Raw genomic sequence first — 26,002 nt, 5'->3', positions numbered from 1 at the left:
CCCCGTCGTTGAGCGAATTTCGGCCGAGTTCAATGAACAACACACACTGACCAAGTGCCGTGGCATTTAAAGAACCAGAAAAAAAAGACTCACATACTCTTGTGCCACCACATGTCCAGTGAATAATCTGCGGTGATCTTCGGTACATTTCCTTTCTCCCTTGATGTGGATTAGTTCGAGAGAGAGAAAAAAAATTTCACACCCCAGGATTCAAACCCACGACTGATTCGCAGAGAGGGCTACTGATTCAAATTGCAGTTTTTCGCTGTTAAATCACTCAATTTTCTCAGCAAATTACTTGTTTTACTGGGCTTGTATTTTGATCTCTACTGATGTTGATCTTGGTTACTTTTCAGGTTAAAAATTATGGCCAGGACTGAATACAAGAAGATCTCCAAGAATGAAGAGAAAGAAGCAGTCAGCTTTGTGTCTCTTCTTCTCTTTCGATGGATGAATAGTATCTTCAAGATAGGCAGTGAACGACCATTAGATGAGAATGATTTTTTATCGCTTTCAAAAGAGAACACTGCCTCTTTTCTGACCGATCAGCTTCAAGAAAACTGGAACAAAGAAAAAACAAAGTGCAAAAGAAATCAAAAAAGGCCTAAACTTTGGAAAAGCGTCATAAAGTTGATCTTGATAAAGGATGTCCTGATTATTGGATTCACAAATGCTTTGTATTCAATTTCTCGCCTTCTTCAACCATTGTTATTGGGATATCTTATTTCCATACTGATGTCAGCTGAGCCAAAGAAAGATAATCTTCTCTATGGTTGTACACTTGCTTTGTGTATTAATTCTGCCATCGGAGTTCTAAGTGTGCACCAACAAGACTACAGATGTGAGCTGTTGGGTGCCAGAATCAGTTGTGCCCTAAAAGGTCTAATTTACTATAAGGTAAGCATAAATAGTATAGCATAGCTTAGCCTACGATCGTGTGTTCTCTGCGTTCGAGGTGAAGCTCGAAAAAGAACTCCTAATCGCAGGTATGAATAGCCACAGAGTAGATTTACAACTGATGGAATTTTGTTAGTTAATACCCTCTGGTTTCTTGACATTCAATATTATCTAATGAGGTCAATGAGGTTTGACAGTAAAATAATTAATACTCTCAATAGTAGGCTCTGAAGGGTATGCCCAGTTCTACGATGTAACTTATAGAATTCAATCCGGTTTTTACAACTGACGGTTTCATCGAAAATAAACGAAAATTGCTTTACATCTGTTGTTCGCAAAGTTAATGAAGCGTAAGATAAAGTAGTATTAACATATGACAACGATTGTGTTACTTGATTCCTGGTTTCGTGAAAACCCCCTAACATTTAGCATTTTTTGTTCCGCAGACGCTCTTTCTCAGCAAGAATGCATTGTTAAAGTTTACAACAGGCCACGTGATCGACCTTATATCAAATGATGTTCAGCGAATGGAGGAAGACACAGTCATGTGGTTGTCTTTTGCGATTTTTTCGTGCTTTGTCTTGGTGGTGTTAGCAGTGTTACTCGTGTATTTGATTGGCTGGCAATCTCTCATGGGAGTCTTTTTCCTGTGTTTCCTTGTGCCATATTTCCTTGGGTTCTCCTATCTTAACGCTGTACAACGCGTGCGCACAGCAGCGGTGTCCGATCGACGTATCTCCTTGATGAACCAGGTGGTGTCTGGAATTCGTGCCATCAAAACGCGTGGGTGGGAGGACGAATACCGAAAAAAAATTAAACACATACGAAGGTAGGGGGAAAACAAATGTGGTGCTTGATGTTGACTCAGAGGGTTTGAATGTGGTTTAACTAATAGCTGAGACCTGAGCAAAAGTTAACTGTCATTTGAAATATGACACGTGTTTTAACTAAGGGCTGAGATTTAAGATCTACAAAATTTATTGATAGAGAAATAAATGGGTTGAGGTTTTAACTATTAGCTAATAAATTATCGAAAATTTAACTGATAAGTGAGTTACACCACCTTTGGCCCATCCAGATCCTCCTCTTAGTGAACTTATGTGCAAGCAATTTGATTCACTGCAGTTGTAAGATATATTTCAGTCAAAACTCCTTGCCTTTTATTTCCAACTCCCGAGTTTGATCATTTACCTCATCGGTCACTTTCTGCTTAAAGAACATGATCACGCCAGTTGTCTTTAAAAGGATTACCTTAAACTTCCGAAAGTAGCGAGCCTCCGAAAATAACGCCAATAAGCTATGGCCGCCGATAAATCCCGAAAATAGCTAGCTATCCGAAAGTAGCGAGCCCATCCCCACCCCCTCCCCGAAAATAGTGAAACTTAAGTTCAATAGTATATTTATTTTTCCTATAATTAGTCAGTTGAAAGTTACGTGCGGTAACTTGATTTAAGGCAGTCTACAACAAGGAAAGGATCACTTATGCCATGAAGCGTTGTGAAATGTCAAGTTGTGCTTCATCAATTCGGTGTCGCACCGTGTTAAAACAACACCCACCCACTGAATTTTCATCAAGTAACCGGAACGTACTGTAGCAAACTTTGATCCAAATTAATATCAAATAGAGCTCATTCCTACCAACTTTATACGACGTGTTTTGCTCCCCGATAGTAACGTAACGAGCCCCAAAGGCTGCTAATTCCGAAAGTAACGAGGATCGTTACCCTCAGAAGTTCACGGTAGTGTTATTGGTCTTTTGGCTCAACAATCCTATTAAAAATTGACGATTTCTGACTGGCATTCTTCGTTATGTCCACTAAAACAGTTGTACAGTACACCCTTATTTATACGAACCTCTTGCTGACCATTCGCGCATTTAAATCTCGGTTGAAAGAGACCGACAATAGGACGAAAGTTAGACAGAGACGCGCTCTTGTGCTACTTAATACCACTTGCCATTTTTAGTATCATATATTCATACCTAGTCATACCTTGATGGTGCCCTTTGGTGGTTGGTCGGACCATGGCGAGAATTGGCCAAGCCAAATACACATGGCAAGACCAAACGAGCCTGATACGCAACCGAAGAATACAAAAAAAAAGGAACGATTAGGTATTACTGTGCCCAAATTTAGCCAAGTGACCATGACACCGCCGTAGCCATCAGGTCATGACCAGGACAATAGACACGGCTTCTGATTCAGTTGGCTGGTTGCGAAATCCTAAGAGGTTCTCTTTTTGTTTTCTTTTCAGAAGTGAAATTAACATCATCCGTAAAAAAAGTGCCATTCTGTCAAGTTTTCTTGCCTTGAGGGACAGTTCAGTATCAATGGCGACCCTGTTGTCTGTCATTACTCTTGTGCTTACTGGTCAACCCATCACACCTGTTAATGCCTTTATGCTGGTTGGTTTTATGGACATCGCAGGGCTAGCAACATGCCGTTACTTTTCCACTGCTCTGCTACAAACGTACGAAGCCTATGCATCACTAAGAAGAATAGAAGATTTTCTTCTTTTAGAAAACCTTCCCTCCATCTCACGTGGTCAGTTTAGAGAAGACACCAGTAACACAGAGAGCAGCTCAACCAAAGTTACGAGTGGTCTGTCAGATCGCCAGGCGAAAATGGAGATAGTAGTATTCAATCCTGACCTAGAAAAAAATAAGCAGGACAAGCCCAGCACTTTACGCGTGTCGAATCTGACGTATAGACAAATCGAGCGACAGGATGAATATGTTTTACAGGATATTGAATTTTCCACAGCACCACAGAGTCTAACAGTCATCACTGGACCAGTAGGCAGTGGAAAATCTACTCTTCTCTCAGCCATCGCTGGAGAGATCTCTGACGTTAGCGGGACAATAACCTTCCCAGGGACTCCTGTTTATGTTCCTCAGACAGCTTGGATCTTCTCTGGAACCATAAGAGAAAACATTTTGTTTGGTCAACCATACGATGAAACAAAGTACTCCAGAGTTATTGAGGCATGCGCTCTCACAGAAGACATCCAGCGGTTTCCTGACTATGACCAAACAGTTGTTGGAGAACGTGGTGAGGTTCTGAGCGGAGGTCAGCAGGCGAGAGTTGGTTTAGCGCGCGCAGTTTACGCTGATGCAGACCTTTACTTGTTAGACGATCCTCTGAGTGCTGTGGACTTTAAAGTTAGCCAACATATCTTTAAAACATGTATCATCGATCTACTGGGTGAAAAAACGCGAGTGTTAACATCACATCATGAACAGCACATGAAGGAAGCTGATCAAGTGATTGTGTTGTACAAAGGCCGTGTGTTGGAAAAGGGACGTTTCACTGAACTACAAGAAAAAGGAATTCTGAACACAACTGTTGACCCGCTCTATCAGACAGCTGGGAACGATGGGGAGCTAAATAAGAGCTTTGCTCGGGAGATTGAACAGGAAAACGGCTTTGAAACAATGGTCCCACTACCCGATGAAGCTAGGGGTCTGGAATTGTCTCAAGAAGATCGTTCCATCGGAGCGGTTTCATCAAAGCTTTACTGGAACTACTTTAGAAGCGGAGTACATTGGTCAATAATCTATGCAGTAATTTGTTTGTGCTTCATAGCGCAAGGTAGGAGTCAATATTGTAACTAGTCGTTCATGGGTAACAATCGTAGGCAACCTGGTTAACAGTTTCTTCATCAGCTGACCAATGACTATTTTAATGTGATTTGCTTCATGTCAAGTTTTTTTGTCATCATATTGAATTTTTTGGACAAGGTATTTTTATTTCGTCTCTTTCTTTTCTCAGCAATGATGGTTGCTCCTGACGTCTGGCTGTCATCGTTAACAAAGAAACTTCCAGAAGATCAGAAAGGCAGCACAAACCTAACTATCTATGCTTGTCTCGTCAGTGGGTCCCTTATCTTTGCCGTCATTCGAGCTTATGGATTCCTTTTTGTTTCCTTAAGATGTTCTGAACGCCTACATGACAAAATGGTTGTAGCTATTTTACAAGCACCGGTTCATTTCTTTGATTCAAATCCCGTGGGAAGAATACTCAATCGATTTTCTAAAGATGTAGGCTGCCTTGACGAGTTGCTGCCCAAGACGTTTCTAGTATCTATCCAGCGAGTCTTGTTGGTGTTAGCATCAATAATTGTACCAACTGTTACAAATCCTTGGCTTCTTTTTCTTATTGTTCCGTTGATTGTGTTAGTCTTGTACATCTCCAACTATTACTTGAAAACGTCCAGAGAGCTCAAAAGGTTAGAGTCAATATGCCGCAGTCCAGTCTTCTCTCACTTTTCCGAGACCCTGAATGGACTGGACACGATTCGAACAAGAGGCAGACAAAGGGAATTCGTGGATCAGTTTTACAGGTGATTTTAAAACCTCTAGAGCGGCATTCACTACAGTTTGGAGCGTAAAGCGTAAAGCGCATCTGCTTTGACTTTTTATTACTACGTTAAGTGAGTGCCTTAAAAATCAGGCGCCACTTTATTATTCTTCACAGAGTAAATCAAGACCAATGGACATTTCCCACTATGAGGGGTGCCTGCGGGGAATCATTGTAGGTGTAATATATCAAACAAGAGAGACAGTGTTTCATCGAGATATCCAAACACCGAGAAGAGAGTTGAAAATACGACGCGCAGCGAAGTATTTTTGACGAAATTCGAGGTGTTTGGATAGCCAATGAAATACTGTCTCGAGTATTAGATATATCTTCTCAATCGAAACAAAAACTAAGGAGGAAACGGAGAAGTAAGGGACCGTTCATTTTTTACGAGGGAGGGGGGGCTGGTGGGATTTGGGAAGCACTATTTAAAAATCGCATGACCCCCCCCTCAGCTTACCAATTTTTTCACATGGCCCCCCCTTATAGCGGTCATTTTTTGGGATGACCCCCCCCAAAAAAAAATTGAAGAAGCAATATTTAGATTTCAACTTTTTTAATATTTCTCTATTATCCCCCTACTTCACGTTATTGTGCTCACTATGAAGACAATATTTACAATCTCTATACGACAGAGAGCTGTTGTTTAAAAAACAAATCAAAAGAAAGAGAAGTCAATTTCGGATCTCCTAGTTATGGCTCGCCCTGAGCGTGTGGCATTTGGCCTCTCATTGGCATCTTCCTCGTCTGAATTGATGAATGCAAGAATGACGTCACTTGAGTCATCCTCTCCCCCAGAGTCAATGGCATCACTGTCATACTCATCATTGTCACTTTCATCCGTTTCACTGCTGTCAGCACTTGCCCTGTTGTCATTTTTTGTCAATGTCCAGGCATTTCTCAGTGTTGGTTGGCCAGCTCTGAGAGGACTCTTCTGCTGCGAGCATGAATGTCTTACAATTGCCTTTACTTTCTCACTCTTGCTGCTTTTCAAATGCTGCTTCAGCCCGTGGTGGTTTGAGCACTTGTTTAGTTCTGGAACACGTAGCTTTTTAAGCTTGGTTAGATCTTCGCACAACCCAGTCCAAGGATAATCCTCCTCCCTACTTAACTTTGCCTTTTCTTCTACTCTCTTTTTCCTTTTAAATTCCAGCACTTCGAGATGCTGAAGATAATCCACCACAAACTTCGATTTGGCAATAAACTTATCTGCAAATAGAGCAACGCATTCTGGGTCAGATAAAACCAGCCTGCCACTTCCATGCTCTTTCTTCTTTATATTGTTAATCCAATCGGGGAAAGAGCGCATTACTACATGAGCATCATGAAAGAGGCTCATTCCAAAATGCGCAATAATGGCGAAAGCGACGAGTCGTTTAAGAAAAGGTTTACAGTTGAACGATCCAGGCAGTTTGACATCTTACATGCAAAAGAAGCAATTTTTCTAGGTGCGGATGGCTGTTCAGAAAGGGCGAGAGAGTTTTCCATGCAAGGGTACCAGTTGAAGCCCAGTGATGGAAGAAAACTGAACTTCTCCATCAAAGAGCACAGAGCAATGGTGGAAAAGTTGAATGTCATATTGAAAGATGTAAAGGAACACGATTCCACACTCTTTCAGTCCAATGGGCTTGCTTTAAAGCAGGGCGAAGAATTTGCCCACAGTTTTAATGTAAAACAGATCAAATGTACCGAAGCTAAGTTGACGAAGGTCACGCAGGACATGGAAGCACTAGAAAATAAGAAGAGCAATTATAACAACATATTCAAAGGCATACTCAAACAGCACATCAACAAAAGGAGAAGGAAAAAAGAAAACCGCAGAAAGTCAAATGAAAGAAAGAGGAAGCGGACTGAAAACAACGTCCAACGAGTTTATGGAATCTGTGTTGGAAACCCGCTAGGAAATGATCTTCCACAATGCCTTGTGTACCCTCCTAGAACGACCGTCCCGGAAGAGTGTCTTAAAGTTGAGGATGTTGCCACGTCGATATTTAGAAGAGATGGGCCATACATCGCACAGCTCTTGGAAGGGAATTATTTCACCAATGCTGCAAGAAGCAGAATCACCACCAACCTTGAGCGGGAAGTCAGAGATTATGTTTACACCTTCATGTACCCTGAAGAGTACACTCTGGCGGAAAGCATTGCTGCTTCTTACAGCATTGGTGAAAGAGACTCCCATAACAGCACAAGCGGCGACGAAGAACTCGACGACAGCGGAGATGAAGATGAGTGTCAGTGAAAGTTGCATTCGAAAATAACAGTGTTAAATACTTTTTTTCAGTAGCTACAAACGCTTTTTGTCGCCAAACGTTTTTTTAAAGCAGAAGGAAAGTTTGTAATAAATTTATATCCTGCCTTCTATGTTTATTCTATAGCAATTTTTTTGATATTCAAACGTTATGCCATTTTAAAGTTTTACTAAAATATTTCACGTGACCCCCCCTTTTTCCCTTATTTTTTTGGGATGGCCCCCCCTCGAAAGCCATTTTTTTTCGCATGGCCCCCCCCCAAATCCCACCAGCCCCCCCTACCTTATAAAAAATGAACGGTCCCTAAAATCGTCAAAATCTATGCTAATTAAGACCGGGTTTCCAAACCTCCTTCATGGTTGTGATGTTCTTTGTTTTAACTTGATGAATTATTAATGAGTTTGAGAAGTATTCATCATCTTGGACTGGATGTTTGTTTTGATGAATACAACTACCATGATTCCCTACAGGCACGTCTCATAAAGGGAATTGTCCGTCGTGATTCGCTCCCATAGATTTCCTGCGCTTCAGCTGATTTGATTAACTGTCATGATTTGATTTTTGCAATTTGGACTAATTTAATTTATTAGTATAGGTGTTCTGATGAATGCGAGTGAAGTCAACGATTTACACGACGAGTGATCTTTGAAAACTCTCAAATATCACGAGTGCTGTAAATCCTGAAGTCTTCATACGATTACTCATTTATTATATGACTGAGAAAATTACGAATGGCGCGCGTTAATTTGCACTGCAGCGCAAATTGAAAATAAACGATCAATCTGCCTGCCGTCAGCCAGTCATCAGTAAAGTAATTTTTTCAGTCATATAATAAATTCATTTACTTACTGCGATTTTTTTCCTCGTTAGATATCAAGATTTTCATAATCAGTCGTATATTATGGTGAAGGCCAGTGGGCGATGGCTTGGTGTACGCCTGGACCTCCTCGCATCCATGTTAATCGGTGCAGTGTCCCTGGCGGCTGTTTTGGTGTCTCAGGATGCTGGTAGGTGCATTTGTAATGTAAATCAAAATCGACATAATAGATGTTACTAATTCTGAGGGTCTGCCTCGTAGCCCACTTCGTAATTAACTATCGGTTTGCTGTTCACGATTCATAGTTTATGGTGTTTCATCGCAGGGACTTGCGAAAATTACTATTTTGGTTCAACAAAAATTGAAACATGAACAATTGACTGTTCTAGGGATAATCGCAGCCTGCAAATAGAGCAGCGGCCTTTCATTTCTCGTCGCCAGTTTGCCATGATCAGTTTTCGCTCCCTGGCAAAAGCCAAACCGGATTGCAGCAATATCTCCATGATAAGATATCAAAGTTGAATTATTCCTTTATGGTGGAGGTGGCGTGGCCTAGTGGTTGGGACGCTGGATTTGTAATGCGGAGGTCTTTGGTTTGAATTCTCCTTCCTTTTTGGAGCAATGATACGATAACCTAGGCATATAATTCTTTTATCCATGAGTTTGTTTACACAACCCTTTCAGTCAGTACAGTGAAGACCTAGTGATGAGCGCATGCTATCTTAGCAAAGGTGGGGAATAGAACTGCACACGAGTAGAACATTATAGTCCGCAGCTAAGCTCACAGGACATGATTAAGGTGGCTGAACACAGTCTTTGTTACCTGTGTTTCATTCACCTTTTTCTCTAAAACCCTTGATCCTTTGGTCGCCAAAAATGGCAGCAAGCAAATTAACAACACAAACTTCGGTTTTTCTATAGTTAAGCTGACGTATGTGCCGTTGCCATGCAACATGAATAAATAGAAAAAGGCCTTTAAAATCGGTTTTGTTTATTTGCAGAAAATCTCGTCATTAGATTTTCTCTATAATTTGCGTGCAACAAGCTTGTAACGATGCTCACAAGTTAACACTGTTTTAATAATAATCTAACAGAGAGATCTTTAATTATTCCTTCTTGAAGGTACACTGGAATATCTAGAATTTCCTTTGTTAAAGTTCAATTTTTTTCCAATACTCCAGTTACTTATTTCCTAAAGTATTTTCGTGCCAAATTTCGTGAAATTCTAATGAGTGGTTCTCGAGAAATAGGCGTATTTCCGAGAGTGCAATTTTTCATTCAATCGCAATCTTTTGACTTACTACGCATGCGCTGCATTTAACTGGGTTCTTTCGGTAACAAAGAAAAAGCTGAGAATTGCTGAGTTCTTTGCATCGTTACGTTTTCTAACATATCTTTGTAATAAAAGGCTAAAGCCATCAATACACTGCGTTCAATTATTGAGAAAAATAGCACAGATAGTGCAGGCGTTGAGTAAATAAAATGATCGCTCTATTGACGGCATGTTTGTTTTTTGTAATCCTTGTGCGTGCGCTGAATTGCATCAGCAAAAGCGCGCACGAAAACTGTGTTCGGCCACCTTAAGCGCAGTATGAACGACTACTAAAGGCAGTTTTTTTACAGGTGACATAGCAGTTTCTTAACCAATCAAAAGCAGGGGAATATCCGTCAAACGATAACGTGGAATAGTTTATTTAGCGGAAAGTTGTATCGTAGGGCAAGGCATTTTTATTTGTCAAAACTCTAAAGCATACCCATAGGTGTGATACAACTGAATAACCTGAATAATCTCTTTTCTTCTGTCTTTTGTTTTAATAAGCTTGGGCCGGACTTGCACTTGTTTATGTCATCCAAACTTCGACGGGTACTCAATACGCTGTCAAGAAAACCTCGGATGTCGAGAATTTCATGACCTCAGTTGAACGAGTAATGACATACACCAAACTTGACTCTGAGCCTGGATACAAAGTGCATAGGCTTCCCCCAGAACACTGGCCACACGAAGGAAATATCACGTTCCACGATGTGTCATTGAAGTACTATCCGGGTGGACCTCAAGTACTGAAGAAAATCAATCTTAACATCAAAGGAGGAACAAAGATCGGTGTCGCAGGCCGCACAGGCGCAGGCAAGTCATCTTTTGTGGCAGCTCTTATACGCATGCCAGATGCTGATGGAGACATACTGGTCGATGATATTCCAATCAAACAGATCAATCTCCAAGAGGCTCGACGATGTATATCCGTTCTTGGCCAAAGCCCTGTTCTGTTTAGTGGATCGCTGAGAAAAAATCTCGATCTCTTGGAGCAGTTGCAAGATGTAGATTTGTGGCGAGCTTTGGGGAAGGTGCAACTGAAAGAGTTGGTAGAAAGTCTAGATGGAAAGCTGGATTACGAGCTGTTAGAACATGGAGCAAATGTCAGTGTAGGAGAGCGGCAGTTAATTTGTTTGGCTCGTGTGCTGTTACAGCAAAGCAAGATCGTCATCTTGGATGAGCCCACTGCACATGTGGATCCAGAAACAGAACAAACAATCTGGAACGTAGTGCGTGAGAAACTAAAGGAATCCACAGTCATCACTATAGCTCATCGTTTAAGCACCATAAAAGACTGTGACATAATTTTAGTTTTGAAAGACGGGGAAGTTGACGAATTTGACAAATTTGATACTTTAGTTAATAAGAAAGGAGGTGCTTTGAGTGAAATGGCTCAAGTTGCAGATATCTAGATAGGCCAATGCCCTCATTGATAACAAAACAGTTTAAATATGTCCAGACTCCTTACAATTTGAATTAATTGTTGGCGGTTGTTTAAGTTACTTCTTGCTTATCGAAAATAAGCAGTACCATATACAAAAGGCCTTTTTAGCTTGGGCGGTTTGTTTTTATCCATTACAGACCACGTGATACTCTCTGGAGAATTGCTCTTTGATCAATTTGAAAATTCAGTGAGGTGGTCTGCGGATCCACTAGGCTATTGCCTCGTCGATCCAAAGCTACTTTAACAATGTTATGACGAAATTCTTTGTCCATAACAGGACATACGCATGAAAAACTGACGTCAATTTGTTAAGTCGACTGATACTCGGCCGCAGGTCATTTCTTCACCTTGCCGAGGATGATGAAGTCATATTTTCCTTTTTATTATAATTTAAACTTCCAAACCAGCTTTGTCGTTATAAACCCGGCCAACATTGCCTGTTGTTGATCAAATGTGACTGGTAGCCATGTCAACCAACTTTTGATAAGAGATTTTATTATCCAACTGTAGCAAATACCGTCCAAATAACAGTACAAATATAAAGCGATATTGTACAGTTATTTCAATGTACAGTAGCAAAACTGTTTACCGGACAGGTCAGCGCGCGCACGCATAACTGTAACACTCTCCCTCTATAACTGATAAATTTATCGACTAGAGCAGTTGGATAATAAATCTCTTATTAGATGTTTTGGTGTGTAGTATCTCTTTACATTTTTACTCGTTGTTTGTATTTTGACTCGTATAGATATATAAGATATGTTTTGTGGTATCCGGCAGATCGTATGGCAGTTTTCGTTTGAGCGAGCCTCGAAAGTCTCGAAATTGGAGCTGGAAAAATGGTTTAGTGAGACTATGGTATCTTGGCCGCAATAATTGATGTGTGCGTCTTATGCTGAAGAGTTCCAAAGGAAAAGCATAGTAATAAAGCAATGATTACTTACCAACACGACACTAAGACGAAAGCAAATATGTTTCACCAATATGACTGCCTCGTTGATTCCCAATTTAAAGGAGGTCACTCTGAAGAGCTTACTTTTTTTTTGTCTTCGCCTATAGCAAGTGAACATTCACCTTTTCCACTCATGGAAAATTCAGCCTCTGAAGTGCCCGCTTTCCTGAAGAAATTCGTCTCGAAAGAAGAGACTTCCGAAGCCGCCATTTTGAAATTGTCTTGGCAGCCAGGCCGTGTTTATTTGTCCATCAGCTGAGAGCCGAAAATTTGGGTTTATGACTCACTTAAGGGGAACAGCCGAAACATGCCTTATCTTAATTTTTGACTATCGAGCATCATAAAAATGTATCATAGCACGGAAAGAACGGTAGCTTTCACTTTGTAAAGCGAATTTTAAATTTTGCCCTACATACCCTTCTTTTGCCGCCATCTTGGATTTTTGGGGAACGCTTAAAAGTGGTTTGTATTCCTTTAATGTGAGCGAATCATGTTTTAAATATAAATTTTAATCGGAACTACAAACATGATATCCATTTGTTCTAGTGCTTGAATTATCAGTACATGACCTCTTAAGTGACGTCACAATGCCTGATTATTGGTCACAATATGATCATTTTGCACTTATAATCATTGCAAAAACATTGTGGGGTACGGTTCTCAAAATTATTTCATAAAAAGAGGGCAAGTAGATAGAATATTTGTTTAAATTGCAAGTTTGTTGAAACAAAGCCCTCAAAAACATTTGCCTGTTTCCTACATCCAGCACCAGTTCCCAAACACGCGGTCTCACAAACGAAAGTGCGAACGTCTTTCCTCTGAACCATGATCTGATCAATGGTGGATGAATGCATTGTATGCGGTTGTTAGGGTTCTAGGTTAGCCTAGGCTTCTTCACGAGTATTGGGCTATTATCTCATCACAGAACTACATCCTTAAGGAGTTGGCTCCAGCATGCATCAAAGAAGACATCAATGCTGTAGGAAAGCTGGTGGATCAGGAAACAAGATGCAGCACTAACAAGCTTCTCCTTGCCGGAGTATCAAAGCGACAACAGAAGTAAGTGATGACTTATTGCAGGCCAAGAGCAAGGTAAAGAAGGCAGTGAATGACTTTGTAATGACCATTGCTCATGTAATCCCTCTTCAGATCACTTAGATCCATTAAAGAAAGCCAAACTGAACTCTTTTAAGGATCTGTAGGCTGTGTGTAAGGTTCGCAACTAGGATGTAGTACTTCCTCCTCGTATGGATCGAGATGTATTTGCTCTGATGGCACTTGTCGGTCTCTTGCCGATCCTTGTGGACTCCCGCGAAAAACAACTGCACAAAGCCTCCCAACAGCTAGAGTGTTACAGTCACCGAGAAATACGCAGAGAATGCAACCAGTATTTTCAGTGTACCTGGAATGGTGGTCTTTCAGAAGTTGAATATTCCGCCCTTTGGAGGTATGTCTCATGTGGTCGCTAAGAGAGTGTTTGAGTTGGTAATGAGCACCGGCAACAGGTACGTGGAGAAGTGTTCGACATGTATCGAGAGGTATCAATCAAGAATGTCGAAAGATTTTAAAGAGTGTTTACCTCAGATGATGAACAGTACAAGAACATACTCCCTGCCTATACTGCGAAGTCAGGGAACAAGAATTTTCAGTGTTACCCAAACAAGCCTGACATTGCCAATTCTCTCGTGTTACTGTGGAAGAAAGAAGCATTCTGAGGCAGGCGTCTGTGACCGGATCATGTACGTGACAACTGAAGATCAGTGCTAGAGACTAAGACGCAGCCACATGCGAACCAGTTCCTGAGATAGGGTGTAATCATGAAGAGGCTGGTTGTCCATTCTCGGTTCGTGGGAGGCAGGTGCGTCATCCACCCTCACACTGATGATATCTTTGTCCTACTGCTTGGTCAAAACTAAAACCTTGGAATGTGCTACATGAAGAATGGAAGAGGCAGAGAGACCAGAATGATAAAATTTCTTTAGTTATTAACAGCTTGGAGAAGTAACTTGACCAAGGCATTGACAAGCTCTACTTCATGAAAGTCCTAATTGGCATACACAGGATTACAGGCTGTGATACTCTCTGGTGAGCAGTTCAGCTTCTAAATCTCCAATACAGTGAAAGGTAGGTCCGAGCTATGGCGAGAATTGGGAGGGAGAGAACAGTATCCAGAGAGATACTGGAGGAAGCACTCATGTGACAGTCGTACGAGAAGGGGTGCCAGAGTATGGATGCGCTGCGCTATGAAGTCCACTGCGCCAGAGGCGGTAAAGTCTAGCCAGAGGCTTTACAGCCATGTCAGTCATCTCTATGACGTCGCATTACAAGAGAAAATTATTAAGCAGCAATCTGGAGAGGAGCCGTCACCACAAAGAAGACAGTTGAAATACGACGCTAGTAGCGGAGTATTTTTAACAATTTTGAGGTGTTTGGAAAGGTGCTCAAACGGAGTCTTGAGTGTTTGATATAACTTCTCGATCGGAACTAAAACTAAGGACAAACAGAAAACAAAAATCGTAGAAATATCTGCTAAAACAATCAGATATCCAAACACCGTCACGGTCATGATTTACCGTGTTTAAGCTTGATGAATTGTTTATGACTTGGAGAAGTTATAGATCCAAATGCAAGTTATAGATCGAAATGTAGTGTGCTTAATTAACTAAACGCAGAAAAAGGTTTTTTCTACTAGTGATGTGGAGCACCTTATTGGTAATTTAGTTATTTCAGATGGTTAAAATAGAGGTTCAATACATAAACTAGAAAACAAAATGGCGGCCATTATGACGTAATTTATGACGTCAACATAGCTTGAACAACAACAGACAACACTGAAATAATATTTAAGATACTAAATTTTGTCTCTTAATTATATCTAAGGGGGCCGCTGTAATTGGCTAAGCTGTAGCGGCTCCACTGGCCATTTTGTTTTGTTTTGCTGTCTGTTTTTTTTTTTTTTTTTTTTTTCTTTATGTGTAATAGTAGGCCGAAGCTTAATAAATAAATAAATAAATAATTATTCCAAATATACGCCCAGGAAAAATATCGTGTGCCTCTAAGAAAAGAAACATGTAAGAAAATATTATTTAGAATTCTGAGATGGCGACCAAAAGCAGAGTATTGGGAGTAAATTTAAAATTTGATTTACAAAGCGAAAGCTACCATTCTATCCTTGCTATCATACGTTTTTATGGTGCTTAATAGTCAAAGATTAAGAATATACAAGTTTTATTCGTTTGTTCCCCTTAAGTGAGCCATACAACCACCTCGGCTGATGGGCTATATGTGACGTCATTTCGTCCAACTCGAAATTGGCGGGAAGGGGAAAAACCTGCAACTGACTTAGCATCCCTCACAAGGTCAGCAAAATGTATTTTTTCCAAGCGATTATCCACTTTACTATCTTCAATGCTATCATTTCGGAGTTTGGAGCATGTTTGGCTCAAAGGCCTGTCGGAAGCCATTTGGAGAAAAACTCTTGGACGGAATGACGCCACGAACGCGGTCTGACTGCTGAGTACTGTTCAAAATGGCGGCAACGAATTTTGCTCTTCTTTGGAAACGAATTTCATAAGAAAAACCTGCACTTAAGAGGCTGAAACTTTGGTGAGTGGCTAAACTTAGTGCAAGGCTTTTAGCGTTGACAAAAAATATACGTTTTTTGGAGTGACCTTCTCCTTTAAGGACCCCAAGATGTGATCATTTTGGCTTCTCAATCCATATTGCGATTTTCAGACGTTGCGAAATTCTGACTTGATGTTAAAATTTACTACACTATATTCTTTGCACTCGCTTATTGCAGAGACATCGAAGGTTATGGGGAGGGGTGGTGAGGACACTTTCACTTCCGTCTACGGTCCACAATTTCCATCTATAAACCTGCTACCTCACGATACTCCTTCATTGCTCGCGCATGAATAAGCTAAAAGGTGGTGAATATTTAGTGATTGATGATTAACGGTTCATCTCCGTTCCATTATGTTGATTGCGTGTAAAGATTATGTTGATTTTGAAAGCAGGAGCGCACAACCGAGTGCACAATATCACTGCTGTTACCTTCTGACGACCTACTCTCACTTCTAGGTGAAACTTGTTCGGCGGTTTTACAGGAACATCAACGAAACTTGAAGAACTATTCAAATGGCTCTAATGTTGCCAACCATGCGTGGCAAAACAATCACTCCATTGATTTCGGCAATGCTTGTGTCATTGACAAAGGCAATTACCGCGTTCGAAAAACACTAGAATCTTGGCACACAGCAAAAACCGTCGACGCGGATAACTCAAAACCGTTGCCTAGGCAATATTCTATTTTATTGTAATCAGGCCTCATTTACATCTTTATCTTCTAGCTTTTTTCACGCTTGTTTTTATTCTCAATTAATTTTTTCGTACCCCATTCGTATATATTTTCGCTTGCGCGCCACATTTTTCATTCGTTAAAGGCTATAGACTGATAACCGAAAGCTTATGTTTTTAATATATTTTAACCAGAGAACGTTTTTATTCCAAAAATAAGAATTGTTAGGTGTTTATTAAAGGGATCTGTATGTTTCTTATTATTCTCATATAAAAAAGTTTTCATCACATATAGAGTGACCAGACTACATGTTAAGAAGAGCAAGCAACATTCGACTGTACCAGTATAACAAGAGCACAAATAACTATAGATAGATAACTTTTATATTCATTTTCCAATGTTGTAACAAAATATATAACCACCTTTACAATTAGATAATTCCATGCCCTATTATTTGAAAAGGGGCAGTGGGGGAGAGACTGTTGCCATGTCACCCAAGTGTAGAATGAGGGTCCCCGATAGGTTTGGCGGGATGCGGGATTTGGCTTTTTTTTCGCCGTGATATTTGGGATTTGAGCTGAAAACAGGGGTGGGAAGCGGGAATTACAATTACGAGCGGGAGCGGGATTTTGTCTTTTTATGGCGTTGGGATGCGGGATTCGCAAGGGGAACAGAGCGGGATACGGGATTTCAATTCTTATGTGACCTCATAAATTAACCAGCGCAAAAAACCGCAAGCTGGCAGAAACAAACTTTTCGTGCGTATAGCTGTGGCAGGTTTCAAGTAATGAATAGCAACGGCTCTGTACCCTGTCACGTTCTGTCACACGTATTCATTATTGCTAGACTACGTTAGTGTCATGAGATTATATTGTATGCCGTCTTAGAGTCCTATTGCGATCATTTGTGTTGGCCTCTGAAATCAATGACATCTGTCCATTTCCGACATTTTCGAAGCTTGCGTCTGTAATCTTGATTCCCCGATCCTTTCTAATTTTCATAGTCTTTCGACTTTTACCAAAGCGCTTGGCTTGTTTTGGCCAGGATGGCCACACCGGATGGCAGTGATAGTGATTTACCGAATGAAGTATGTGACATTCAGTGGCGGATCCAGACCTTGAGGGGAGTTTGCTTAACTTGCCCTGCCGGCTTTTCTTCCTTCAGTCATTTCTTCTTTTTTCGCCAAAAATAAGGTGGAGGCGGGGAGGGCGCCCGGACCCTTCCTGTAGATCCGCCACTGACATTATAAATTACGTCGTCACATATTACGAAAAGGATGTGCGAGCGGGAATGCCTTCATTCGGAAAGAAAAGTTCCGAGCCCAGATTTCAAGGAAAGTGAAGACGCTGAAAGCTTTGAAAGAAACTGTCAAGAGTGTTTACAGGCGATCTCTTGACTATGAGAATGAACAATCTTTCTCTTTCACCGATACGTGGACAAAAGAAAACAAAATAGTAAACGGTTTGCAGAAAGAAACGTTACAATCATTAATTTGTGCTGGCTTATCTGCCACCCATTGAATCCTTTTGTGATCTTTTATGTGATATCTATTTTTGAAAACTTTTTATGTTAATTATTAAATTAATTATTAATTGACAAATTGATAATTAACGGAGAAACGTCTTTGAAAAGTGTGCGGGATCGGGATTTCCAGGCAAAAAGAGGCGGAATGGCGGGATTAACAGGAAAAAATGGGCGGGAAAGCGGGATCTGAAAACCCTATTGCGGACCCTCTAGAATGACGAGATTCACAAGGAAATTAGGAAGATTTTGAAGGGAGGACTCTTGATTGGGGGGACGGGGGGGAGGGGTTGCCTTGCCAAATTCGTTTTAAGCATGTCAGTGCCAAATCCCAAGTTGGATCTGTTGTCAGCTGGCTACAGAGCTCTCTTTTTCTTTCGTCTTCCATTGTCTACTGTCCACTGCAAGGCTCAGTAAATGAGGCGACACCTAAAATGCAAACATTTTAGTTCAAATTATATATTTTCGGCAAAAGAGCCTCAGACTGTACCACACATAACGTTCAGTCTGTTACTTTCTAACCCGGCGCCGGGATCTCAGCTCCCTGAATGCTACTGCGAACAAGGTTCGAGATTAACTTCCTAAATAGTTTTTAGAGTCAGTTTTAATATACGTGTCATGAAAATTGGGCTAAGCTGCGAGCGTTTATACGGAGGATCTCCGCCACGCTTCACAGGACACTTAGAGGCTCATGATTGAGCCTCGAGACCATAATATGGATATTACATCGAATTACAAAAGCCGGTTTTTGTTAAAACATACTTGTAGCATTGGAGGATAATGGGTCACGGCACTCGTTCAGCCATTATTCATTTTAATTAGTGAATAACATAGTCTCTATACCTGAATCACTTTAATTGCACACTTTCTATCCCGATAATAACTCAATAAAGTTAAAGCACTCCACAACTTCACCAATCCTCTGAGGAGAAGGCAAAAAGAATGTCAACAAGATATTAATAATCCCAGGGTGAGGAAGAAAAGATATTGTATATGGTAAGGGTTCTGCCTGGATTAGTTCTGATACACAACAACACTTATTACATACCGTTCTTTTACTCTTACTATGACTTCCATTGAGACAGGATCAAACTTGATGACATCAACAATGATGGCAGAACCAATCTGTTTTGTAATAACACGAACACCACATCATAAAATGTCTTCATATTGCATACTGTTTACAAAACAATGAAACATTTACTGAAAAACGTTATCATTTAGACTGGTTCAAACACATGCAGAGCTTGCAGTTGTTCTTTTATTGCATAGCAGTATACCTGCCTTACTGGGTCCTATGGCTGAATGTCATGCGTTTGGTAGTGGCATAATCATAATGTGTTTTCAGTCATGGTTGTGGGATATTTGATTTACTACATTTTTCATGAAGTGACGAACAGAGGGGGATAAGGGATACCCCTCTTGGGTGGTATGCCCTCCTTATCATGTGACTGATTTCCATTAAAAGTCGACACCTCCCTGTTTTTACTCTACTCTGATTCCTAGACTTGTATTCAGCATGGTATGCTGACAACCAGATCAAGCAAGATACTGTTCAGTTCACTGAGCTTCTACATGTAACCGTCATCCAAGACTTTAATGACAAGTATTCTAGAGTTTCCACCAAGGAAGAAAAACATCTGGCAAAAACAGGGTGCTAAAAGCCCTCAGGAAGGACATAATTCACTGAAAAACATCGCAACTTTAGAGGATTAAGGAGACATCAGAAAACCATTTAAGGGAATCTTGGTTCAAATTATAACAGCTTTGTTCAGAACAATAATTTGGTAAATTGGTAAATTGGGTAAATAATATGATTACATTGTTTTAGAGTTTGAAATTGACAATAATATTAGTAATACCTGATTTAAGTTTTGAATGCTTGCTTTGCAAATAGTTTCAGACAAGCCACCAGGTTTATTTTTACAAGGCTTGATGAGAAATTATGACAACGCTATAAGGTCAAGCGTTTTCAAAACATAGCATTTCATAAATCTGGACATATGAAAGTGCTTCTAATCATTCTTATAGTTCATATTCAAGCTTAATACCGGTAAGTACAGGTAAAACACCCAGGGGGGACCCCATATAAAAAAGACAGCGCTGCTTGTTGGAAATTTGAAAAGAACCCCCAACTGGTAGCAAGATCCTCTTTTGTGGGCATGGCTTGAAATGTTTTTTTTTTTCTCCCCTAAGAGGTACCAATTCTTACATAACACATTATCTCCTGTCATATTTTTTCAGCTCAATGACCTAACCACAAAAAAGCTCCCGCTGTGGACCTTTAGAGGCTAAACACCCTTAGAGGTACCAAAACCATGTTTTTCACCTCTAAAAGGTACGACAAGTACCCCTGTCATTTTTATGTGGGAATCCCCCAGGGGTCTAACAGAGAGTCTTCTTCTGTAGAGTTCATACTTATGTCTCTGACTGTGCAATGACATGACAAATAACAATAATAAGTAAACATGGAAGCAACCAGGTGATTTAAACTGAAAACAGAATACATAGCTTTTGAACCACTTACAGAGATTACTACTTAATTAAAGAAAAAAACTGTTTTTCAGCACAAATATTTCTTTAAAATAGCCTAACTTCAAATCTATTATACCTTGCCATGTAAAGACCCCAAAGCCTGTGCCATTAAACTTGTAAATGCCACTGAATCAATCTCAACTGGTGGTAAGTCATCTTCTTTAGAGAAGTCTCTACAAAAAAAGTTAAAATAAACTACAGTGAGCTTTAAACTAGATTAAATTCATCCATAACAACCACTTTTATTAGATACCATTATCTAATACAGTGGAACCTCGATTTACAAAGTCGCAGGGGACCGGCCAAATTTGTTCGTTAAATCAAGGATTCGTTATATCGAAAACCTTGATATAACGAATTTGAGGTGAAATGACCAAAATGTTCGTTGTATCGAAGTCATAGTTAATGATTGATTTGTAACACAGGTGACTTCTGACACGCAATTCAATGCAATTTTTGTCACCCAGAAGTGCCGTGTTTTGAGATGCAATTCATTAAGCATGGTGGCTTTCAGTATCAATTATTTTCACTTTTAAGCAGATGTGCTGCTTTTGTTTACAAAAGAACGACACTTTCAGAGTAGCGATTTAAAAATGTTGCAACATAGAGGTTATACAGAAAATTGTCTATGTAAACAAGGAAACATTGTAATTCATTATATCGAGGTAGGTTTTACGTTTGGGCTTCTGGATTATGTTCGTTATATCGAAGAATTCGTTATATCGAGGTCCATTATATTGAGGTTCTATTCCATACATTTTACTGTAACTTTGGCTGGGACATAGAATATCGTTCGTTATATCAAGGACTTTGTTAAATAGAGGTTCGTTAAATCGAGGTTCCACTGTAACTTCACTGTGGAATAGACAGATTAAGATTGTTCAAGTCAGGCTCCAACTTCACATACACTGAAATCATACTTCAGAACATGATTTGAAGGTAAATTTACAGAGAATAACAGCTCACCTCCACCAAATGTTGGCTGACAAACAGTAAAAAGTTGACTGACAGTTGACCAACAGTTTTTGAGGGGATGGAAGGTTCTTGTCTTCACTGTTAACAAGATCACTATGGCTTACATGTAGTTCTATTTTAATATGTCTTTTACCAGTTTCTGATTTAATTTTATTGATGTTCAATTCAGGGTCTCCAGCATTCAATTTACAGGGATGAGATGTTGCCATCACCTAGCAAAAGTCCCTCAAACTATCTAATTAAGTCAAAGTGTGAATACAGCTCTTTTGAATATAACATTAGAATGAGAGATAAGGGTTTTAGGAAGCGGGCCGCACACCTCCAGCCAGCATTTCTCAGAGTACCCCCATCCCCACCTCCCCCCCCCGGATACCGGCCCGTTCACCGGCTTCACTTCGCGAGGAATCGTGACTAGAAACAGATTTGAAATAGTCGCTGTCCACAGTTTTGATAGTTTTCAAAACCATCTAATTTTATGAAGCTAAGTGTATAAAGAAATAACTAAACTTAAGCTTAACCTTAAGACTTTAAGGGGGGCCTACAAATAAAAAAAATTACATTCCAGTTCGCAGTGGTTCAGCGCGAGGTTCACTTTCACGACGCAAAGAACCGTAGCTGTTAACTAATAAGAGTTTCAACATAGAATTCAATATTTCTGTAGGTTGTAGCAAGAATCTTATATATTTAACGACACTTACATTTTTAACCTCAAGTAAAAGAACTGTGCTCTTTGAGGCAAAGTAATTTTTTCCACTTTCTGCATGTCACGCTGTCTGTGCACCAGACGAAAATGTGAGCCCGCGCTTGTTACTGGTCTCTGTAGTTAAGGAGCCAAAAAGGACGCCAAAAAGTACTGGAATCCGGAACGGGAAACCGGAATCCGGAATCCAGGAATGACGATAGAAATAATTCACTTGAGCGAAGTCTAATAAATAAATATGGGAAAAATTTATTTTGTTACTTATTTTTTGCTTTACTTCAACCACAAACTGTAATTGTTAAAAAAATTGACTAGTGTTGCAAGGTTTTACATGTTGTCGCAAGGTGCTTTGAGGTGTCCCGAGCCCACGATGTACAAGGTATTACAAAATGTTACAAATCATGCATAGATTCATGTAAAGAAGAACAATCAGGCAGAGGGAAATTGCTAAACCCTTCTCAAAAATGTAATTCGATAGCAATGTATCTTGTTCCCAATGCTCCTCGTTTCCACACAGGGATAAATCGCACTCTCGTCGTACCATTGCCCATCCAAAGGAATTTCGCCTTTTGCATTAAGCGATGTCGTTGACGCCATCGTTAGTAAAAGCAACGGTTTTCTCTTTTGGGTCAAAAAATAATAGTAACTCTATAATAAAATATAATATAGGTAAAAATAATAAAAATAAAAATATATATCAGGAAAAAATGAAATAGCCTGAATAACAAATGAATAAAATAGCTAATAATAACACCGGGTAACAGTGTCCTGCGTGACATCCGCTCACCCAAACGGCTGCGTAGGAGACCAGGTAATTGATTACTGCACCATTTTCGAAGTTAGAAAAACGAAATTCATGTGTTCTGTAAAATTAGGTCAAATAACCTACTGCTATGGCCCTTAATGAATGGCCTCAAGCGCAAACGAATGTGAGACCTGTAGATAAAAGTCGCTTTCTTTATTTCTGGGATTCTATTCTAGGAATGTTCGGAATTTGAACTACCTACTGTCTAAGTTTCCGACTTGTTTCGGATACAAAAGCCAGATGCTTTAAGAATAACAAACAAAGAATACTGCACTTTCACCCAACAACTGCTGTTAGATCGAGAACGCAGTTTCAAACATTAGAACTTTCGAAAGCAGACAGCACCGTGTTAACGGGAAAAACTCCTCTGGTATCGATCTGGTATGTGGCTATCTGGTAAAAGCCTTTGCTCAGGTAAGGGCATACCTGGATAACATTGCGGATTCACTCGAACGTAGTTGACATCTGACACTACCCGCGCAATATGGATTGCGCAGGTAGTAGTGGTTAAATAAAGATTTTAATACATATCAATTTACTATTTCTTTATTTTGTCTTAAATATTTATTTTCAATTTTTATTTTCATACCTTAAAAACAACTCATTCAACTTTTAAAAATGCGTGGTTACCCATACTTCCTATCTTTTCAACTGAACGTCGCAAGCCTAATCAAAATGAGATTAGTTTTGGTTGTGTGCAAAAACTACTCAGAATGTATTTTTACTAAACAAGGGGAGGTTTTAGGGACGTTTGTTGCTTTTGTGACGATTTTGTTATTAAACATATCAAAAGTAGTTTTTGTCACCACTTGCCATGTTTTATGAGATCTTCATAAATATTTTGCTTTTGTGTGTCGAGGCGAATCCTAAGGAAATCTGTGAAGAAATATTTGTTCATTTTTAGAGAAAATGCTTATGTCAGCATTTTTGTAAGAAAGTCAATGATTTTTATCTCTAAAAAATGTTTTCTTTTTTTGTATTCCAGTAGCCCTTGCTGCGATCTTCTTTTTCTAGTCCTTAAATTTGCATTTAGTAGGCAATATTCATATGCAAATTCTCTGCACATTATTAAATTTACGTGGCAGATCATTTCAGGACGTATGGTTAAAACAACAAAATGGCAGACAGAAACAAAACATGCTTTATTATAATTTCTATTGTGGTACCCCAGAACAACTCCAACTTCTTCATAACTCCGACAATGCATTAATGTATCTATATTAACAATTGGCTTGAAACTGTTTTATAGTTTATACTCCACGTGAATTTAAATTGAATTTGTACAATGTTAGAATTTGTGTTTGGGAAAATATACCATATGAGGTCTAAACAATGTCGGAAAATGACTGATTGTACAGGTTAACAACATCATCATAAGACAAGGATGATGTGGGTGATAAAAGCTGATCTATTTTCTCCTGATGGCTTAGTGATCTCTCGTCACCGGGAAAATTGTTTCAATGGCTGAGGCGGTGCCATTAGAGCGAGGCCACCCCCCTGTGTTACTGAAGCCGCTTTTCGGCTGAGTCCTGTCCCAGTTCTCCGCTTTCTGTTTCGACTGAACTTCTGTAGCTTCATTTTCGCCTGCTGGTGCACAGGCTCGGTAATGCCTGTACTGCTTCCTAAAGACGACTTTGACCTGAGAACAACAAATTACATCAAGTGTAAGCTCAATAAATACTTCTCACTTGTAAGTTGCTCTCTTCCGTAATCACGTGACGGTATTTTTTTCAAAAGATGAGTCCTTTTGTCGTAAATCTTTTGAAATCTATCCAAAGCAAGCTTAAGGTGGCTCAAAACAGTTTCCAGCAGTTAGACTTTGATGGGTCATTACAATCACTCTTTCTCGCTTGATGCTACAATCATGGTATCAAAAAACTGCCCAATCATTGGTGAACAAGTTGTTGTCGTTTTTGTGACACAATAGGTTACCATAGCAACAGTGTGACCTGCTAAAAACACCCTTACTAACAGCTTTGGGGGCTTATAATTCAAAAACGGCTCGGTGAAATTTTTCTAAAATTATTAAATTTTAATAAGCATAGTAAGATACAACTTTTGGCAAAATTCACCTTAAAGTTTTGAAAGTTTGGCGTAGTTCGATAACGTAGTCAGACTACTTTCATCTTTTGGGAGAAGTGAAATAATTCGTCGTTTTTATGATACAACTAAATTTCCATTTTCAATCCCATTACCTAAAAGGTTAAAGAAAGCTTTATAAAACTCTTTTGCGAACCCATCTTCACAGGGGGAGTTATTTTGGAAAGTTTTTAGAGCATTGCGAAGCACCTGAATTCCGACTTCGACTTCTAATTCTTGGTTTTAATGTTCTGGGGGGTAGGTGAAAGTCCTACAAACTTTCTGTAAATGGTTGTGCCACATGTAAAAGTGACTACAGTAAGTTAATATTTCTTCGATTTTTTATTTGAAATCTGATAAGAATTCTTCTTCCTCCCCTCTATGGAACTGTGAAATAATCTTTTTTCACAATTTCGCTTCTTAAGGTTAAGAAATATTTCGATGGCTTTTCTCCGTTTTTCAATCTATCAAGCTTTGGATCTGAAAATTGCGTCTGTACCTTGAGCTTCATAAATTCCAAAGAACAATATATTAAGTAGTTAGTACAAATTATGTTCTTTTTCTTTAAAAGTATGCTGTAAATTTTGTTCATAACAGAGAATTGCAAGGGACTGGTTATGTTATATTCTTGCTTATTACCTCGCTGCTGGACCACTGGACGTTCTTTTCCTCTTCAGGCTGACAGAGGCCAGCTCTTCTTGCCGCCAGTAGCGCGATTGATTATCGTCATTAATGTGGTCCCCAGTATCAGTCATGTACTCTGAGCTCGAATAGCAACTGTCAGAGGTTTGGTGTTTGGTTTTACTAACACCACTCTTTTCTCTCACCGGCAGCGAAGGAAGCTATAGCCAAAAAACCCAATAAGACACCATAGTTTGTGAGATCTCATGGAAACACTACCCTCACATTACAGCATCAACAAGCCACTCTAAAGCCTGGGCTCAGAATAAAACAAGATGCTGAACCTCCCGCCAAGTATTTGGGAATAATGATAATTCAGGTGGTTCTTAGAGTATTTCGTACATTCTCTTATTATGGTACACTCTTATTAG

The 26,002-nt window shown here is 39.7% G+C and overlaps 3 protein-coding genes across 3 annotated transcripts in view; 1 reads left to right on the top strand and 2 right to left on the bottom strand.

Moving 5' to 3' along the window:
- Nucleotides 1-157: 157 nt before the first annotated feature.
- LOC145489584 (ATP-binding cassette sub-family C member 4-like) lies at nt 158-14,645 on the top strand. The gene is made up of 6 exons (XM_081468568.1): nt 158-897; nt 1,344-1,726; nt 3,151-4,487; nt 4,668-5,238; nt 8,378-8,514; nt 10,144-14,645. Exons 1-6 carry the CDS (start codon nt 367-369, stop codon nt 11,049-11,051), a joined length of 3,867 nt encoding a protein of 1,288 aa, XP_081324694.1. The 5' UTR covers nt 158-366; the 3' UTR covers nt 11,052-14,645.
- Nucleotides 14,646-15,789: 1,144 nt separating this feature from the next.
- Nucleotides 15,790-22,295, bottom strand: LOC145490363 (ribonuclease P protein subunit p14-like). The gene is made up of 5 exons (XM_081469487.1): nt 22,065-22,295; nt 20,468-20,564; nt 18,905-18,981; nt 18,700-18,778; nt 15,790-18,285 (listed from the first exon to the last, which is right to left on the bottom strand). The coding sequence occupies exons 1-5, from the start codon at nt 22,127-22,129 to the stop codon at nt 18,205-18,207; spliced, it is 399 nt and encodes a 132-aa protein (XP_081325613.1). The 5' UTR covers nt 22,130-22,295; the 3' UTR covers nt 15,790-18,204.
- A 1,699-nt stretch (nt 22,296-23,994) lies between these two features.
- Nucleotides 23,995-26,002, bottom strand: part of LOC145490971 (uncharacterized) — a 32,004-nt gene continuing 29,996 nt past the window's right edge. The window contains exons 21-22 of the mRNA XM_081470091.1: nt 25,590-25,792; nt 23,995-24,510 (exon numbers count right to left, since the gene is read on the bottom strand). Of these exons, the coding sequence (XP_081326217.1) occupies nt 24,312-24,510; nt 25,590-25,792 (402 nt within the window). The 3' untranslated portion in view covers nt 23,995-24,311. The remainder of the gene's footprint in view (nt 24,511-25,589; nt 25,793-26,002) is intronic.

The sequence above is a fragment of the Orbicella franksi genome, chromosome 6 (assembly GCF_964199315.1).
Source record: "Orbicella franksi chromosome 6, jaOrbFran1.1, whole genome shotgun sequence".
Lineage (NCBI taxonomy): Eukaryota > Metazoa > Cnidaria > Anthozoa > Scleractinia > Merulinidae > Orbicella > Orbicella franksi.
This window is presented reverse-complemented; position numbering and strand designations above follow the sequence as displayed.